Source organism: Salvia miltiorrhiza, chromosome 2, assembly GCF_028751815.1.
Source record: "Salvia miltiorrhiza cultivar Shanhuang (shh) chromosome 2, IMPLAD_Smil_shh, whole genome shotgun sequence".
Taxonomy (NCBI): domain Eukaryota; kingdom Viridiplantae; phylum Streptophyta; class Magnoliopsida; order Lamiales; family Lamiaceae; genus Salvia; species Salvia miltiorrhiza.
In genome coordinates this window covers 37,345,678-37,364,844 of record NC_080388.1, presented here as the reverse complement: position 1 = coordinate 37,364,844, position 19,167 = coordinate 37,345,678, and the positions used below count along the sequence as shown (strand labels likewise).

Genomic DNA, 19,167 nt, shown 5'->3' with positions numbered 1-19,167 from the left:
TGTCACTTTAATGCCTACTACTTATTTGAAGGCAACTCCTCATGCAGTCATCAATTCTCTCTCTAAAAATGAAGCAGATCATCCAAATCCTCTGCGCTGCTCTCTCTCTCCTTGCCATTTTCGATTACTCTCCCGCAGCTGCTATTGCCACACTTTCTCCCGGCCAAACTCTCTCCCACGGCCAGCTTCTATCTTCTCCCGCTCAAATTTTCGAGCTAGGATTCTTCTCTCCCGCCAATTCCACCGCTAAATTTTTGGGAATATGGTATAGAGCTACACCAGACGTCGTCGTGTGGGTCGCAAACAGACAAAATCCGATCACCGGCCTAACCGGAGTTCTAACTCTATCCAAAACCGGCAATCTGATTCTCAGCTCAGCACAAGGTACAACCACATGGTCTTCCAATTCCTCCACAGCCGCCGCCTCGAATCCAGTACTCCGCCTCCTCGACACCGGAAACCTCGTCCTCGCCGAGAACGCTACCAACATTTGGATGAGCTTCGATTACCCCTGCGACACCAGGTTGCCGGGAATGAAGATGGTGTACGATTCTGGGGCCGGATTGGACAAACATCTCACATCGTGGAAAAGCCCCGCTGATCCGTCTCCCGGAGATTTCGTTTACAAGATCGAGAACCACGGATTGCCTCAAATGAGTATTCTCATGGGGAACGAGAAGAAATACCGGACTGGTCCGTGGAATGGCCGGAATTTCACCGGACTTCCATTCGTGCGCGATCCAGCTTATGGTGCTGAAATAATTAACGGAAGGTTAATCTCTTACTCCGACCCTTACAACAGCTCGATTTACATGAGACTGACGATGGATTCATCGGGATTGCTCCAACGTTACACCATGAATGAAGAGAGAGATGGATGGATCCTCATGTACACTATTCCGAGCGAAACGTGTAGTAACTACGCGTGGTGTGGTGCTAACGCTTTGTGTAAACCTAATACATCTCCTGTGTGTGAGTGTTTGAAGGGATTCATGCCTAAATCTGAGAAAGAATGGAGCTCGTACGGGTGGACGAGCGGATGTGGTAGAATTCCGCCGTTGGATTGCCAGAAGGAAGATGGATTCATGAAGGTTGATCGTGTCAAGTTCCCCGACACGTTGAGTTTTCGTGTGGACGATAGCATGAGCGTTGATGATTGCCGCGAGGAATGCTTAAGAAACTGCAACTGTTCGGCTTATGCTGATCCTTACTTGAGCTTCAGCACCGAGAGAAATGGGTGTTTAATGTGGTTTGGAGATTTGGTTGATGTCATGGAGTTCACCGGAGAAGTTAGCACAGGACCTAGAATCTATATTCGCGTGCCTAAAACCGAGCTAGGTAACTGATTCTTGTTAGTTTTAAATCAAGGATTTTGTGTAGATTATGTGACTGTTGGATCAATAATCAGGTTCTGTTTTTAGTGTATTGATAATGCTTTACTCTCTTTTTGTAGAACATATGACAGATTGGAGTGAGAGGAAAGGCTCTAAGAAGCTCGTGTTTGTTGCAACGGCTGCTAGTCTTGGGATGCTCTTCTTGATCATCTGTTTTGGAGGGATAATTGTAAGGAGGAGACGAGGTAATGTTTTACTGTGATCCTTTCAGTTACACGATACGTGTAGAGAATTGCGTAAGAACCTGAAACATGTGTATAACTTTAACAGCAGCTTGTAAGAAGGAAAGTGAGGATTTGGAGTTACCTCTGTTTGGTTTGAAAACCATTGCAGCAGCTACTAATAACTTTTCGGATGAAAATTTGATTGGAGAAGGCGGTTTTGGTCCTGTTTATAAGGTAATGCAGTGTTTTAATGACAAAGACATATGAAATTGTTTATGTCTTTTGGTATTTTTATGAGTGACCGTAGCTGTCTGTTGTAGGGAAGCTTATCAGCTGAGCTAGCAATCGCAGTGAAAAGAATGTCGAGAACTTCTGGACAAGGGCCTGAAGAGTTCAAAAACGAAGTTATTTTGATTGCTAAACTCCAACACAGAAACCTTGTGAGAATTTTAGGGTGTTGCATTGGAGGAGAGGAGAAGATGTTGATATATGAGTATATGCACAACAAAAGCTTGGACTATTTCATATTTGGTTTGCTCAAACATTGTTCATAATACAATTATTGAGTCCCAAGTAAATCAAACGTGTGTATACTAAAAGTCTTCACTGCTTGCAGATGAGAATAGACGAGGACTGCTGACTTGGCAGATGCGGTTTGATATAATTATGGGGATTGCACGAGGTCTTCTCTACCTCCACCACGACTCCAGGCTGAAAATCATCCACCGGGACCTGAAAACGAGCAATATCTTATTAGATGAGAAGTTGGATGCGAAGATTTCAGACTTTGGATTAGCTAGAATGTTTGAAGGTGATCAAACTATGGCAAGAACAAAAAGAGTCGTAGGGACATAGTGAGTTCCATTTTCTTTACGAAGCTTTATTTAGTATGCAAACTGCATTCATCTCATGCTAAACAAAGCTCGTGTTGCAGTGGTTACATGGCTCCAGAGTACGCCTTTCAGGGAAAGTTCTCTGTAAAATCGGATGTATTTAGCCTTGGAGTAGTAATATTGGAGATCGTGAGTGGGAAAAAGAACAGAGGATTCAAGCATCCTTCTTGCTACCAGAATCTTCTGGAGCAGGTAGCCTATTATTTTTGTGATTGTTGATGGAAAGAGTTGGTTCTGAATCTTGAAAATTCCTGTAATGATAGGCATGGTTACTTTGGATGGAAAACAGAGAGTTGGAGCTGATGGATCCGTGCTATTCTAATTCGTGCGTGGATGCTCAAGTAAAGAGGTGCATTCAAGTGGGCTTATTATGTGTTCAGAATGCAGGAGACGACAGGCCGATGATGCCGTCTGTGCTTCTCATGTTGAGCAGTGAGGATACAGTTTTGGGGCAGCCCAAGAAACCAGGGTTTTTCTTGAATAGCAGCCCTACTTTTTCGGAGAGGAATGCATCAGCAAGTAGTGAGGAATCCACAACTGCTTCCATAACTATAACTGAAGTACAAGGCAGGTAGTTGTTGAAAGATATACATGTAACATATTTTAATTTTTTCTTTTCAAGAATAGATATGGAACACTTAAATTTGCCTAAAAATTGATAGTAAATATCCAATCAGTATTATGCCCCACTCCTTTTTAAAAAATAAATAAATTACATCCAACTTCTAAAATAAATTACAGGTTTCGTGATTTGATTATTGGGTTGGCTTGTGTTCGAGTTTGATTGTTGAGATTTGAAATAGATAATATTAATTTTGTTTTGTCGTAGACTTGTGGTTCGTGATTTGATTATTGGGTTGGCTTGTGTTCGAGTTTGATTGTTAAGATTTGAAATAGATAATATTAATTTTGTTTTGTTGTAGACTTGTGGTTCGTGATTTGATTATTGGGTTGGCTTGTGTTCGAGTTTGATTGTTAAGATTTGAAATAGATAATATTAATTTTGTTTTGTTGTAGACTTGTGGTTCGTGATTTGATTATTGGGTTGGCTTGTGTTCGAGTTTGATTGTTAAGATTTGAAATAGATAATATTAATTTTGTTTTGTTGTAGACTTGTGGTTGGAAATTGTTGAGACGTGAACAAATTACAAAATTTATTTTATTGTGTTGAAATTTTATTGTTGGAGCTTGAGTTGTGCATAATGTCTAATTTCTTGTTAACTCGTGATATATTTTGAGTTAATAAGCCTATCTATATATTTTCACTAAGTAAAAAGAAATAATACACATGGAGATAAAAAACTGAAAATACTAGTACTCCCTCTGTTCCACGAAGCATGATCCAGTTTTCTTTTTGGTTTGTCCCACGAAGTTTGACCTGTTTTTAAAAGAGTAAAATTTTGAAGTAGCCAAAATGAAGCATAAAACACAATTTATGGCCACACATTGAAAAAACACAAATTTTGGCCATTTTTATAGCTTTGTGACGTTTTTGCCCTTAATTGGGCGGACTGGGTAGGGTCAGGAGCGCGGGTCGCGTGCCGGGTAGGATCAGGCACGCGGGTCGGGTTAGGCACTTATGGCACTATAAGTGCCAACGAATTTTTTTTTTTTACTCTCCCTGCCCTGTCTACCCCCAGACCCCCGACCCCACCCACCCCCAAGCCAAAAAAATTTACTTTATTATTTTATTTTATGACACTAATAGTGCCATAAGTGCCAACGAAATTTTTTTTTTACTCCCCCTACCCTGTCTACCCCCCCAGACCCCCGACCCCACCCACCCCACCCACCCCCAAGCCAAAAATTTTTACTTTATTATTTTATTTTATGGCACTTATGGAACTAATAGTGCCATAAGTGCCAACGAAAATCCAAAATAAAATAAAGTAAAATGGTTTTTTTAGCACTTATGGCACTATTAGTGCTATAAGTGCCAAACATGCAGAACAAATATAGAAACAACAGCATCATCTAAACCCTAAATGGAACATTTAAACCCTAAATGGATAATCTAAACCCTAAATGGAACATGTAAACCCTAAATGGATAATCTAAACCCTAAATGGAATATCTAAACCCTAGGGGAAGTGTTTAAAAAGTTCCTTTTGGCTTGGGGGTGGGTGGGGGGTGGGGGGTAGGGTCGGGGGTCAGGGGGTAGGCAGGGCAGTGGGAGTAAAAAAAAAACTTTATTGGCAAGGGGTGGGTGGTGGGGGTGGGTGGGGTCGGGGGTCTGGGGGGGTAGACAAGGCAGGGGAAGTAAAAAAAAAAATTTGGCTTGGGGGTGGGTGGTGGGTGGGTGGGGGGGGTGGGGTCGGGGGTCTGGGGGGTAGACAAGGCAGGGGAAGTAAAAAAAAAAAAAAAATTTGGCTTGGGGGTGGGTGGGGTCGGGGGTCTGGGGTCGGGGCGTAGACAAGGCAGGGGAAGTAAAAAAAAAAAAATGGCTTGAGGGTGGGTGGTGTGGGGGGGGGTGGGTGGGGTCGGGGGTCTGGGGTCTGAGGGGTAGACAAGGCAGGGAAAGTAAAAAAAAAAAAATTTGGCTTGGGGGTGGGTGGGGTCGGGGTCTGGGGGTTAGACAAGCAGGGGAAGTAAAAAAAAAATTGGCTTGGGGTGGGTGGTGGGGGGGGGGTGGGGGTGGGTGGGGTCGGGGGTCTGGGGGGTAGACAAGCAGGGAAAGTAAAAAAAAAAAAAATTTTTGGCTTGGGGGGGTGGGGGTGGGTGGGTGGGGTCGGGGGTCTAGAGGGTAGACAAGGCATGGGTTAATCCCTAAATCTGGATCCGGGTCAAAGGAAGTTGTTGGATCTATTGGGTTAAAGGGTAGATTAGGTAGAACACATAAAAAATGGCCAAATATTGATATTTTAAATTTTGTGGACAAAATTTAAGTTTCAATCACCAATAGGGCCATCCGGCCCTATTGTTTCTTTTTAAAATGGCAAAAAATTTATTCTTTATTCATCTTTTTACTTTTTCATCTACCACACTTAACACAAAATACCAATTTCTTAATTCTCATGCCGAAAAAAACTAGGTCGTGCTTCATGGGACGGTGGGAGTAACTTTTTTTCATGTAAATGTAAAGTTTTATCTTGATGATCGAGCTCGGCTCGTCCCCCACTTACTAAGCTCGAGTTCGGTTCGAGTTCGGCTCGGGTGATACTCGATAATGTCGAATTCAAACTTGAGCTCGAGTTAGGCTCGTTAGATATTCGTATATATGATGTTCAAGCTCGAATTTGTTATAAATTTAAGAAAATCTTCTTAATTAATATGTTATTCGAATTCGAGTTCGAGTTCGACTCGTTTAAGGCTCGTGTACTAACTCGATTGAAGGCTCGACTAAAGGTTCGTCAACAGGCTCGCGAACATGTTCGTGACCAATCGAATTCGAACATGTTCGCGAGCTCAACGAGTCGAACACTGTCAGGCTCGAGCTCGGCTCGATAAAAATTTCGAGCTCGAAATCAGGCTCGAGCTCGGCTCGTTTATTATCGAATCGAGCTCCGAACGAACTTTTTTCGAGCCGAATCTCGAATAGCTCGCGAGTAGCTCTGTTCATTTACAGCCCTAGTTGTCCCACTCTAAATGTCTCATTTCCTTTTTTGGCAATACACTCTCTCTCTATACTTAATATTAAACAATTTCTACCAACCTATTTTTTCTACTTTATACCCACTTTATCTACTTTATACATATTTCTTAATCTCCGTGCCGAAAAGAAAGGAGACATTTGGAGCGGGACGGAGGGAGTATTATTACTAAGAATTCAAGATTTTTAGTAAGAATCTTATAATTATAATTAAGAATGTTAATTTGATTAGTGATTCACTCATCAATCATCACTAATCTAATTTTATTACTATGCATTCAAGATTCTTAGTAAGAAACTTATAATTATAACTTAAGAATGTTAATTTGATTGGTGATTAACACATCAATCATCACTAATCTAAGATAATATTCCTAGTAAGAATTCAAGATTGTTACTAGATTGATAAAATACTTATGGTGTATAAACTAGATTGATAAAAAAAAATTAAATTAAATTAATAAATAAATATTTTTTCGACATAAAAATAAGGACGGAAACGAGCCAAATCCGTAATTAACAACATTTTTTGGATATCATCTCGACATATTCTAAGGTTATGAATATATATGATATTGTATATTGAAGTAGACTTTAAATGAATTAATAGGTATCATATATATCAATAATACGAGTGTTCTGTACTAGTGACCACTCGAAAAGAACTTCAAGATTAAGCGTGCTTGACTTAGAGCACAACAAAGATGGGTGACCGACTGGGAAGTTCGTCTAATTATGCAATACTGTATAAATACGAAAATAAATTGTGGACATACAATAAAATAAATAAATAAAATAAAAAAACTAAATTAAAAAAAATTACCGACGGCATTTTGCCGTCGGTAATACATCGGCCAAGTCCGGCGAGTGCGCCACCACCGTCCGGTGAAAATTACCGACGGTGATCTCGCCGCCGCTAATTAGCGACGGCATTTGCCTTCGGTAATTTTCCGGCAACTCTCCGCTGTTCAACGGCGGCATTAACGACGGAAATGCCGGCGACTTCGCCGCCGTTAATTGCCGGCGGCGGCCGATCGCCGTCGATAATGGCGTTACCGACGATACGATTAGCGACGGCGATTTGTCGCCAGTAGCATTTATCACCGGCGGTCGTGCCTTATTACCAACGGCATAATGCCGTCGGTAATCGTACGTTTTTTTGTAGTGCGAGTTTAATATATAATGTGATCTATAGTTATAATTGCTAATTTATCCAGAAAAAAAAAGGCAATTAATGTTATTTTGAAAGGAACCCAAAGAAAATGTTATTGTAATTAAAAAAGAAGAATTACGTCACGAACTAAAATAATTATAACTTAAGAATGTTAATTTGATTAGTGATTAACTCATCAATCATCACTAATCTAAGATAATATTCCTAGTAAGAATTCAAGATTGTTACTAGATTGATAAAATATTACTTATGGTGTATAAACTAGATTGATAAAAAAATTAAATTAAATTAATAAATAAATATTTTTTCGACATAAAAATAAGGACGGAAACGAGCCAAATCCGTAATTAACAACATTTTTTGGATATCGTCTCGACATATTCTAAGGTTATGAATATATATGATATTGTATATTGAAGTAGACTTTAAATGAATTAATAGATACTAGATATATCAATAATACGAGTGTTCTGTACTGGTGACCACTCAAAAAGAACTTCAAGATTAAGCGTGCTTGACTTAGAGCACAACAAAGATGGGTGACCGACTGGGAAGTTCGTCTAAATTATGCAATACTGTATAAATACGAAAATAAATTGTGGATATATAATAAAATAAATAAAATAAAAAAAATTACCGACGACATTTTGCCGTCGGTAATACATCGGCCAAGTTCGGCGAGTGCGCCACCACCGTCCGGTGGAAATTACCGACGGTGATCTCGCCGCCGCTAAGTAGCGACGGCATTTGCCGTCGGTAATTTTCCAGCAACTCTCTGCCGTTCAACAGCGACATTAACGACGGAAATGCCGGCGGCGGCCGATCGCCGTCGGTAATGGCGTTACCAACAATACAATTAGCGACGTCGATTTGCCGCCGGTAGCATTTATCACCGGCGGCCGTGCCTTATTACCGACGGCATAATCGTACGTTTTTTTGTAGTGCGAGTTCAATATATAATGTGATCAATAGTTATAATTGCTAATTTATCCAAAAAAAAAAAAGGCAATTAATGTTATTTTGAAAGGAACCCAAAGAAAATGTTATTGTAATTAAAAAAGAAGAATTACGTCACGAACTAAATAATGCATAGTACCAATTTGAACAGACAAGTATCTGACCCTATCTAATTAGTGCATGTGTAACATAAATCCAATATGACATACTTGTTCAGAAAATCCACCAAGATTGCTTAATATCATTTTCACATTAATTTGAAGATTAAATAAGATTACAGGTTGATTACAAAGATTTATTACTAAAGAAAAAGGATATCAAAATGGCGCAGCAAAGCAGAGCTATATTAATCACAATTTAAAGATGGAACAACTCACTCCAATGGCGGCTTTTCTCTCTCTAACTCTCCTCTCTCTTCTCATCGTCCACTCCTCATGCCAACAAGTGCCCAGCATCGTCCATGACGCCTGCAAGGCCTCACGTGACCCGCCGGCATGCGAGGACTGGCTGTCCCGCTCCGGTCACGTGCCGCCCAACGCCACCGCGCTGCAACTCATCCAATCCTCGCTGCAGATCATCTCCGACGATCTCGACAAGGGCAAAGCCATGGTCCAAGACATCCTCAACTCCTCCGCCGGCAACCAGAACCGCACCGCCGCCGCCCAGAGCTGCCTCGATATGGTGCATTACTCCGCCTACCGGGCCAATCTGGTTGCCGGGGCTCTGCGCCGCCGCGAGATCAAGGATGCGCGTGCATGGATGAGCGGCACGTTGGGGTACAAGTACGACTGCTGGTCGGCGCTCAAGTACGTGAACGACACTTCTCAGGTGGTCAAAACCATGGCTTTTTTCAACTCGACTTTGATCGGCGGCGGCAGCGCCGCTCTGGCGATGCTGGTGAATTACGATTTATATGGTGAGAAAACCGGGTCCTGGGCCCCGGTCCGGACCGAGCGGGACGGGTTCTGGGAACCTGCTTCCGGTTCAGAACCTGGTCCAGGCGGCGGCGTGCCACGGGGGTTGAAGGCGGATGTGACGGTGTGCAAGAGCGGAGGCGGGTGCGATTACGACACGGTGCAGACAGGGCCGGCCCTGACATTTCGGGGGCCCTAGGCGAAAACAAAAAAAGGGGCCCTAGTTAAATACCCCCTACGTCCCGTAAAGCTTGAGCAATTTCTTTTCGGCATGAGTTTTAAAGAGTCAGTATTTTAAGTGTTAAGTGTGGTAGGTCAAAAAGTGAAAATATGAATAAAGAGAAAAAGTTTTCATATAATAAAAGTGTTGGAAGTTTCACGGGGCAACTCGAAAATGAAGACTGCTCAAACTTCGCGGGACAGAGGGAGTATGATTTTATCAATTTTAACTTTGAAAAACTTATTTCAGCTGAAGCTACAGTAATCGATATAGTCAACAATATCCTATATGCAATAGAAACATTATAAAAACAATATGAAAGTTTAACACACTCAAGAACTTTGAACTTCATTTGTGGTAAACATATTTGTAACACTTGTAATTCAGAAAATAAATCTTGAGCATCAATGTCAAATTTATCATTATGTTTCGAGACATCTTAAAGTTAACACAACATTTATGCAACGTTTCTCATGCATCCAATAAAATTAGCATCTTATGATTAGAAATATAAATTTATGCAATAGAGAATCGTTCTATGTTCTGTTACCATTTAGGGTTAGGAATTTGGAATATAATTTTTTTTTTATCTTGTTGTTGATCGCTGACTATAGGTAGTGAAAGATTTATTTATTTATTTTTTATTTTTTTGTAATTAAGCTATAACATTAGTATTGGATCTATATTTTGGGGCCCCCAAAAATTTGGGGCCCTAGGCCATTGCCCCACTTGATACACACAAGGGCCGGCTCTGGGTGCAGAAGGCGGTGGACAAGGCACCCTCCGGTTCGGGGAAGCGGTTCGTGATATGGATAAAAAGGGGGGTTTATGAGGAAACGGTTTTGGTGGGGTTGGAGAAGACGGATGTGGTTCTGTTGGGGGATGGGATGGGCAAAACGGTCATTACCGGGTCGAAGAATGCGGGCCAGCCCGGGGTGTCCACGTACCGGTCTGCAACTGTTGGTAAGTTAGACTTTTGAAATTATAATGCTCCTTCCATCTCATAATATATTAATTTTTCATTTTGTTGGTGTCATAAAAAATATCATTTCTATTTGAAGATACGGCTCACAATTATTTTAAACACAATCATTCATTTTTTTACATAATTTCACAATTAATTAAATTACAATCGCTCATTTCCACTAAATATATTATCTATCAACTTTTTTTTAAAGAAATTGTGTCACTCTCTTATAGGACGGATGAAATATATCATAACTGGCAAGTGGTTTGCGGTAACATGAAAATGGTATGTTTGGGTTTCTTTGGTTTAATAAGTAGATGTGTCTCATTAATGAACTTAGTTATCTTTCGCCACCCTTTAAATCTCCACTTTGTCGAGTGGCAAATATGGGATGAGGATAAAATATAATGGAAAATGATCTCATTTAATGCATAGTTACATTCAAATATTTTATCATAAACATTTTGTAGTTGCAACCGTCAACCATAATTAAGGCATAGTGACTATAGGGAGAGGTTCAAATAAGAACCACTAAATAAAATTAGAACAGAGAACCATTTTAAACCATTGGATCATCAAGATGTACGGTGAATGCATCATCTTGGTGGATGAATGCAGATCCTGGGTTCGAATCCTGAAGGGAGCAAAAAATTTATTATTTTTGGATGCATTAAATTTAATAGCGAATGCATTAATTTATATAGTAGATGCATTGATTTTAATGGTTCTTATGTTCTCACGATAAATGTGGTTCTCACTATAACCGCACCCAGTGACTATAACCCATTCATGGGGAAGACGCAATCTCGTATAATTTCATATGGTGTGACCGATATCCTGACAAATTAATTATATGATTCAAATTCGAACATTAGTATAAAATTTAAAATACTTTATTAAAATATTTGTCCTTTGTTAATTTGTCGAACGATTTTATTAAGTTTTTGTGTTGATTATCAAAGCTTAATTCCGATTATATATCCAAAAATTAGGGTTGTGATTATTTGGAAATTCCTTCTTCTCTCAATAGGAATTCTTGGAGATGGATTCATGGCGAGCAACATAACCTTCCAAAATACAGCAGGCCCAGAAACTCATCAAGCCGTGGCATTCCGATCAGACAGCGACCGTTCCATGATGGAAAACTGCGAATTCGTTAGCAATCAAGACACTCTATACGCACACAGCATGCGGCAGTACTACAAATCCTGCCGCATCCAAGGCAACGTGGACTTCATCTTTGGAAACGCGGCAGTTGTGTTCCAGGATTGCCACATCCTGGTGGCTCCTCGGCAGCAGAACCCGGAAAAAGGCGAGAAAAACGCGGTTACGGCCCAGGGGAGGACGGACCCAGCCCAGTCGACGGGGTTGGTCTTCCAAAAATGCGTGGTCAACGGCACAGAGGCCTACATGCAACTGTTCCGCCGCAACCCCAAGCTGCACTCTAGTTTCTTGGGTAGGCCGTGGAAGGCGTATTCAAGGACCGTTTTCATTTGGTGCGATTTGGAAGGCATTATCAAAGGCGAGGGGTGGATGGCATGGGATGGGGAGTTTGCGTTGGGGACTTTGTACTATGGAGAGTACAAGAATGTTGGTTCCGGATCAGACACATCGGGGAGAGTACGGTGGAGCAACCAGATTCCGATGGAGCATATTCACTCTTACTCTATCCAAAATTTCATCCAAGGAAATCACTGGATTCATGCCATTTGACTTGGGCAACCTCTACGAATATAATTCTTAGGAAAATGATTCACTGGAAAATGAATCGATTACATTCCTTTGCCTGCATTTCGAAATAAAATAAAACTAAATTGTTAGAGTTCTGAATTTATATTTTATAACTAATGAATGTATATATAATAATTAAATTGTAACTAATATGCATAAAAAAAATTCTAAAATTAAATTAAGATAGTACCACATGAATCGTAATTCTAAAATCAAATTAAGATTTTTTTTATAATAATAATAAATAAATAAATAAATGTATAAGACATAACTTAAACAATACCAAATAAAAATTAGTTTGTATTTCAATAAAATAATAAAATAGTTACATTTATAAAACAAACTTCATATCATAAATTTTGGAAATAGTTTCTTGTAGAAAATTTTGGGAAGAGATTCGTTGTCCCACAATCTCATGTGTGTCACTATGTCCCATGCTTATATCTATTGTTTTAAAAATATTTTTTATAAAAATAAAATTTATTATAATACTAGGAATTATATTTAATTTTTATTTCAAAAGATTAAAATTTTTAGAAAGTATATACCATGACTTTGAATTTATCAACCTATTATTAGCTAATAAAAATGAAATTAAATGATAAAAAATAATTATATACCCTAAATTGATGGAATAAACCCTAGTTTATAATCACAAAATTAAACTAAAACATATAAAGTTGAAACTGACAAAAATATATATAAGAAATTAAATAAAATTGAATGTGGAATACAAAGTGGGACATAAAATGTGGTACACTGAATCTCATTCCTGTTTATAGCGCCTAGTTTTGGAGGAATGAGATTCAATGTACCACACTTTATGTCTCAATTTATGTCCCACTTTCAATTTTATTTAATTTCTTATATATATTTTCTTCAATTTCACCTTTATATGCTTTAGTTTAATTTTGTGATTATTAACTAGGGTTTATTCGGTATATAATTATTTTTTATCATTTAATTTCACTTTTATTAGCTAATAATAGGTTGATAAATTCAAAGTCATGGCATATACTTTTTTAAAAATTAAATATAATTCATAGTAGTAATAAATTTTATTTTTAAAATAATAGATATAAGTATGAGACACAGTGACACATATAAGATTGTGGGACATTGGATCTCATCCCAGTTTTGGGATGCTCATCGTATTGGTAATAAATTTTGCATGCCATGACTGTATTTTTATTTATTTGATTAAAATTAAAAATAATCGCCGCAGAATTTAAACAAAAAACGAAAAGTATTCGCAGCGAATATATATAGTCCTGTTGGAATGCCTAAACATATTCAAAAAATTTACGCAAGTATCAGGCAGAAGAGTCCTCAGAATTCAAAGGATGGGTCATTATATTTTTTTATTTTGGCAAGACAACAAGCTCTCTTGAATCCAAATCAATCACATGTAAATAAATGCATGTAATTCCATGTAAGAGCATCAGCCAACAGTAAAAATCTAAAAAAAATTCACACAATATTTAATACTCCAACAATTACATTTCATGTTTGATTTGATATTGGAATCATCATATCACCGACTCCAAACATTCTATACAATTATTCTTCTCTTTGTCTGTTATAAAACTAACTTTTACCCCCACCCCTCTGCTTATAGTTTCAAAGTTGCGTGACAACATCACGAATATGCCTATCTTTCAACATTACGAATCTGCGTGTGTTTTATAAGTACTCCAAAACTTGTTTCTTTTACTTGAAATTAAATTAACAAACTTCACTACATTCTTACTCTAACAAGAAAATAAGTAACTAGCCTATGGGTCTCTTTGGCGCCCTCTGTTTTATAACCATTTTCATATCCTCCATTGCCGCCGACACACTTTCTGCAGGGCAATCTCTTGTTGATGATGGAGAGGTATTACTCTCTCCATCTCAAGTATTCGAGCTCGGATTCTTCTCTCCGGGCTCATCCACATCAAGATTCTTAGGAATATGGTACAAAGCCACACCGGACGTCGTCGTCTGGGTTGCAAACAGACAAAATCCTATCTCCGGCCTCACCGGAGTCCTAACTCTATCCGAAACCGGCAATCTGCTCCTCACCTCAACACAAGCTGAACCTCCAATTATATGGTCTTCCAATTCATCCCTATCAACTCCAGTTCTCCGCCTCCTCGACACCGGAAACCTGGTTGTCGTCGACAACGAAAACGCCACCTATTTCTGGCAGAGTTTCGATTTCCCCGGCGACACCAGGCTGCCCGGGATGAAAATGGTGAACGATCCCAACACTGGATTGGACAAACATCTGACGTCGTGGAAAAGCCCCGACGATCCATCTCCGGGAGAGTTCGTTTTCAAGATCGAAAACCATGGATTATCCCAACTGAGCGTCCTCACGGGCCGCCGGAAAACGTACAGGAGCGGGCCCTGGGATGGGGCCCAGTTCACCGGACTTCCACCCGTAACGTATCGAGACATCGAATCCGAGAGGCAGTTCAGCGGGCAGGGAGAGCTGATCGCCATTTCCGAGGCGTACAGCAGCTCGTCTATCATGAGAGTCACGTTGAGCGCATCGGGTTTGATTCAACGGCACATGATGAATGAGGAGAGAGACGGATGGATTTTGGCCTTCTCGGATCCGTACGACGTGTGCACCAAGTACGGGTGGTGCGGCCCCAACGGCGTGTGCAAAGCGGACGAGCAACCGGTGTGCGAGTGCTTGAGGGGTTTCGTGCCTAGATATCAGAAACAGTGGGATGCCATGGCGTGGAGCGGTGGTTGTGCTAGGGTTCCGCCGTTGGATTGCCACAAGGGAGATGGGTTCATGCAGTTTAAACGCTACAAGTTTCCTGATACGCTGAGTTTCGAGATGAATGCTAGCATGAGCAGCGGCGAATGCCTCCATGAATGCTTGAGGAATTGCAACTGCACGGCTTATGCGGCTCCCTACTTGGTTAGTGAGAGCGCTGGGTGTTTGATGTGGTTCGGGGATTTGATTGACGTCGAGGACTTCACCGGAGACCTCCGCGCCGGCCCAAGTATCTACATTCGCGTCCCCATTTCGGAATTAGGTATTTTCACCTCGAATGCAAAAAACATGGTTTCATTTCATCCACTTTGCCAAAAAATTACTCAATATGGTGACGAGTAATACGTAGATTTTGAGGCTTTTAAATCAACAAGGTGATTTGGTTATGCAGAGAATAGGAGGAAAAAACGTGTAACGATTATATTGGCATCAGCTGCTTGTAATTTGGGAATGCTCGGTTTGGGCTTGAGTTTGGGAGTGATTATTTTCAGGATGAGACGCAAGAGACAAGGTTATATTCCTCATCCTGAAACATGTAGTTGAATTACATATGACCCACTAAAATGAACATGAATTGACAGCTTATATGAAGAAGAAGGAGGAATTCGAGCTCCCTCTGTTTGGCTTGCCAACGATTGCAGCAGCTACCAACAACTTCTCACACGAAAATATGATTGGAAAGGGTGGCTTTGGTCCAGTTTACAAGGTCTTGAAACACATGTTGATGGAGGTTTTCTTGTTTATTGACAAGTATAGTATTTCTTGAGCATCTTTATATCTGCAGGGGAATCTATCAGCTGAGAAAGTAATTGCAGTGAAAAGAATGTCTGCAAATTCTGGGCAAGGGGATCAAGAGTTCAAAACCGAAGTCACTTTGATTGCGAAACTGCAGCACAGAAACCTCGTCAGAATTATGGGATGTTGCATTGAAAGAGAGGAAAAGATTCTGATATATGAGTATATGCACAACAAAAGCTTGGACTATTTCATTTTTGGTAATGATTTTTTTTCCCCCTTTCATTGCACACATCTCTCAATTAGTTTTGCCACAAAATTTCCATGCGACTTGCAGATCAGAGTAGAAGCTCGCTATTGGATTGGCCAAAGCGGTTTGATATAATCATGGGGGTTGCGCGAGGCCTTCTTTACCTTCATCATGATTCCAGGCTCAAGATCATCCATAGGGACCTGAAGACGAGCAATATCTTGTTGGATGAGAACTTGAACGCGAAGATTTCAGATTTTGGTTTGGCTAGACTATTTGAAGGCGATCAGACCATGGCAAGCACGAAAAGAGTTGTTGGGACGTAGTAAGTTTCATGTCATGTATTCTAAAGCCTAAATGCACATTCTTGCGTAGACTTTTTTAAAAGAAAAAGATCGTTTGCAGTGGTTACATGGCTCCTGAGTACGCATTTGATGGGAAGTTCTGTGTGAAGACGGATGTATTTAGCATGGGAGTTGTGATTTTGGAGATAGTGAGTGGGAGAAAGAACAGAGGCTTCAAGAACCTTCAAGAAGAGGTGATCAAATGCAGCATCTATCTGTAATCAACTCCACATTCTCTGACATGAATTGTTGCAGGCATGGCTGCTTTGGAAGGAAGGCAGAGAGTTGGAGGTGATGGATCCGTGTTACAGTAGTTCTTACGTGGAATGGCAAGTGAAGAGGTGCATTCATGTCGGGTTGTTATGCGTTCAGAAAGAAGCATGCAAGAGGCCAATGATGCCGTCTGTGCTTCTGATGTTGAGCACTGAGGATACAGTATTGGCTGAGCCCAAGAAGCCTGGTTTTTTCTTGCATAGTAGCTCTGATAGTACTTCACACATGTATGCATCAACAAATTCTTTGACTAATACTGATTTACAAGGGAGGTAGTAATACACATCCTTTAATTCATGCTTCATTTCATCAGTTCAAATCAAACCAAAATGAAAGAACCTTTTAACGTCACCGTGGCCCTGATAAAACTGAAGGAAGCAAAGGAGTTGCATCTTTAGGACTGCATTCTGGGGCTCTGCTGATCAGATATGATGGCATCAAAAAGTCGTAGTTAATATATTTTTCAACACTTTGATCACAATTGACATAGAAGGCCTTTTCTCATGATCACTTTGCAATTTGCATACACCAAACTGAAATTTGTATCATCTGCTCAACTTGTTTCACGTTGGCAGTATTTGTCAACAAGATTACGCCAGTTTCCCACGATTTTGTACATGGATCAAGATCAACCACAAAAAATAAGTCAGCAACTATTGTTTAAACTATCCAAAATCAGCAAGTTCGGCATTCAAGTGTTGGTCCTGAGACTTGATGTCTAAGTGGAGGATCTTTTACCTACAATCTTCATGAAGAATGTCAAGGATGATCTTATTCTCTTGTTCCAGTCAAGAAAATTCTCGTTGCTTCGATAGTATATCCATATCTCTAGAGAGCCATTGCACATGTAATCAGACACCAAAAGTCTGTGAAATTTCTCTGCACAAAAGCCAATTAGTCTCACCAAGTTTTAACCTCTGCTAGAAATGACTTGTTAAAACGACCAACTTCATCAAGGCGCTTCACTGCATTCCTTGTTTTGTGAGTGAAATCATCTGTTGCTGCTGCTAACTCTTCAAATGAAAATCTGGTACATGGTCTAAATAATCCTCCTCGCATCCTCGGTCTTTGTTTTCTTCTTGGGTATACAAAAAGCGCAGTTCCAGTCAAAACGAGCACAAGAAAATTCCAAGAGTTGATCCTAGTACTAGTTCTTCCCTTGGCAGGTGCCTGTATCTTTATATATACAAAAGAGTTATAGTAAGCGAGATCCTTTTCATTACTCATCACTGAAAACATCTCTGTTGGCAAATAGTGGAATACCTGTTGAGGCATATATCCCACTCAGCATGCTCCAATTTTATGTATTGTCACTAGATAGGTTGTGCATACAATGCTAAACTTCCTTTCATAACTATGCCAGATTTGAGAGTATACCTGAGGAGGATATAGAAGCTACTAATCCTGTTTTACCCATTGAAACAAAATATAAACCTGTAGTCTGGTTAGTAGGAGCAGCAGCTGCCGTCAGATTTAACCAGCAGCAACCGCTTTTCCATCTTACCAATGCAGGCGTATGAGGGAGTGGAGAAAGGTGACCAATCGTCTTCTCTAAGCAAGCATCACTGAGATCGAAGAGAGGCTTACTAGTATTGAAAGCAGTGATCCATTTTGTGGATATGGCTGGGATTGGGAGAAAATAAGAAAGCTATGGCAGCATAAGATATTATCTTCCATGATGGAGACTTCATCATATGCTTTCAGAATACAACCAACTGAGGCAGCAAGTGTAGTAGAAAGAGTATTTCTTGTTATGTATAGTGGATCGTCTCATTTTGATCACTACCTAACAATATTTGCATCCAAAATCAGCATAACTATCTTCTCGAATTAGACCACTCTATGAAAAAGAGATAACTAGTAGGAGAAGCAAGCAATTAGTAGCTGGATGATCAACAAACCAGTAGTTGAATGGGAACCAACAAAAAAAATATTCTAAGTAATTTGATAGTAGGGCGTAGAGTTAATTTAGATAGTATTTTATATACACAAAATGAATCGTCTATTATTTCACGGTGTCAAGGCAGCAATGTTTAGGTGTTGAAAGCGCGGAGCATTTCTTGTTTATATATTTTTAACATGAAATTAAGCACACATTTTAAGCACTTTGCATGCCGCGTTCATCTTGGCTTTCATTATTAAAGATTATCTGCAACTTCAGTACCACCAAAAAGGAAGAGAAGATTTTAAGGGGAAAAAAAAGATTAATTTAAAGATCTCCAATGAATGAGAAGAGAAACTGACCTCTACCTCATATATAATATTATCCATCATTGAAGTGAAAAATAAGGAAAAATGGTGAACTTCTCTTTTGTGTAAAATATGAAAAAAGAATGAAGACATTTATAAACACAAATTTTTGTTATCTATTATCTTTTGTGGATAAATTTATCTATCAAAGTAAACGAAGCTTATATGCTTTCGGAAAGTGGAATATTCTAGAGAACATATCTCAAATGATGGCTATCAATTTCTCACCGTGATTTATGCATGGACTCGAGCTTTTAATATCATCTGACCTCATGCCACAAGCAAATATTCATAGCAAATTCTCGCATACCGTAAGGTCCGGGTCATTCGACAAAGTATCATTTTTTTTTTAATTAAAAATGTCATTTGTAATCATTTATTTTTATTCAAAGTATCTTTTGTATTTAAGAAAATTATCAATTATTGTTAACAAAAAACAATATCAATTTATATCATATTTATGTGCTTCACTTCATTTGTTATTAATAAAAATATTATTTATTGTTGATGAAAGAGTCAAAGAGTTATTTATGAAATAT

At 39.5% G+C, this 19,167-nt stretch overlaps 3 protein-coding genes across 4 annotated transcripts; all 3 read left to right on the top strand.

Annotated features, from left to right (window-relative positions):
• Window positions 1-3,140, top strand: LOC131012270 (G-type lectin S-receptor-like serine/threonine-protein kinase At4g27290). 2 transcript variants are annotated; one of them, XM_057940187.1, is made up of 7 exons: window positions 1-1,338; window positions 1,454-1,579; window positions 1,668-1,792; window positions 1,879-2,089; window positions 2,175-2,412; window positions 2,493-2,643; window positions 2,715-3,140. In XM_057940187.1, exons 1-7 carry the CDS (start codon window positions 42-44, stop codon window positions 3,024-3,026), a joined length of 2,460 nt encoding a protein of 819 aa, XP_057796170.1. In that variant the 5' UTR covers window positions 1-41; the 3' UTR covers window positions 3,027-3,140. The 2 variants fall into 2 exon arrangements, with proteins under 2 accessions (XP_057796170.1, XP_057796169.1); XM_057940186.1 differs by having other exon boundaries at window positions 1,665-1,792.
• A 5,269-nt stretch (window positions 3,141-8,409) lies between these two features.
• Window positions 8,410-12,106, top strand: LOC131012274 (probable pectinesterase/pectinesterase inhibitor 51). Its single transcript, XM_057940190.1, has 3 exons — window positions 8,410-9,245; window positions 10,049-10,268; window positions 11,303-12,106. The coding sequence occupies exons 1-3, from the start codon at window positions 8,535-8,537 to the stop codon at window positions 11,983-11,985; spliced, it is 1,614 nt and encodes a 537-aa protein (XP_057796173.1). The 5' UTR covers window positions 8,410-8,534; the 3' UTR covers window positions 11,986-12,106.
• Window positions 12,107-13,719: 1,613 nt separating this feature from the next.
• LOC131012272 (G-type lectin S-receptor-like serine/threonine-protein kinase At4g27290) lies at window positions 13,720-16,675 on the top strand. Its single transcript, XM_057940188.1, has 7 exons — window positions 13,720-15,038; window positions 15,168-15,287; window positions 15,358-15,482; window positions 15,561-15,771; window positions 15,849-16,086; window positions 16,167-16,299; window positions 16,361-16,675. The coding sequence occupies exons 1-7, from the start codon at window positions 13,781-13,783 to the stop codon at window positions 16,652-16,654; spliced, it is 2,379 nt and encodes a 792-aa protein (XP_057796171.1). The 5' UTR covers window positions 13,720-13,780; the 3' UTR covers window positions 16,655-16,675.
• Window positions 16,676-19,167: the final 2,492 nt, after the last annotated feature.

Bases quoted from the DNA above. Each gene is read 5' to 3' on its own strand.
- LOC131012274 (XM_057940190.1), top strand. From the start codon at position 8,535: ATGGAACAACTCACTCCAATGGCGGCTTTTCTCTCTCTAACTCTCCTC. The intron at 9,246-10,048 runs GTGCAGACAGGG...GATACACACAAG, and splicing joins GCGGGTGCGATTACGACACG to GGCCGGCTCTGGGTGCAGAA. The intron at 10,269-11,302 runs GTAAGTTAGACT...TTCTCTCAATAG, and splicing joins GTACCGGTCTGCAACTGTTG to GAATTCTTGGAGATGGATTC.
- LOC131012270 (XM_057940186.1), top strand. From the start codon at position 42: ATGCAGTCATCAATTCTCTCTCTAAAAATGAAGCAGATCATCCAAATC. The intron at 1,339-1,453 runs GTAACTGATTCT...CTCTTTTTGTAG, and splicing joins CGTGCCTAAAACCGAGCTAG to AACATATGACAGATTGGAGT. The intron at 2,090-2,174 runs GTTTGCTCAAAC...CACTGCTTGCAG, and splicing joins CTTGGACTATTTCATATTTG to ATGAGAATAGACGAGGACTG.
- LOC131012272 (XM_057940188.1), top strand. From the start codon at position 13,781: ATGGGTCTCTTTGGCGCCCTCTGTTTTATAACCATTTTCATATCCTCC. The intron at 15,039-15,167 runs GTATTTTCACCT...TTGGTTATGCAG, and splicing joins CGTCCCCATTTCGGAATTAG to AGAATAGGAGGAAAAAACGT. The intron at 16,087-16,166 runs GTAAGTTTCATG...GATCGTTTGCAG, and splicing joins AAAAGAGTTGTTGGGACGTA to TGGTTACATGGCTCCTGAGT.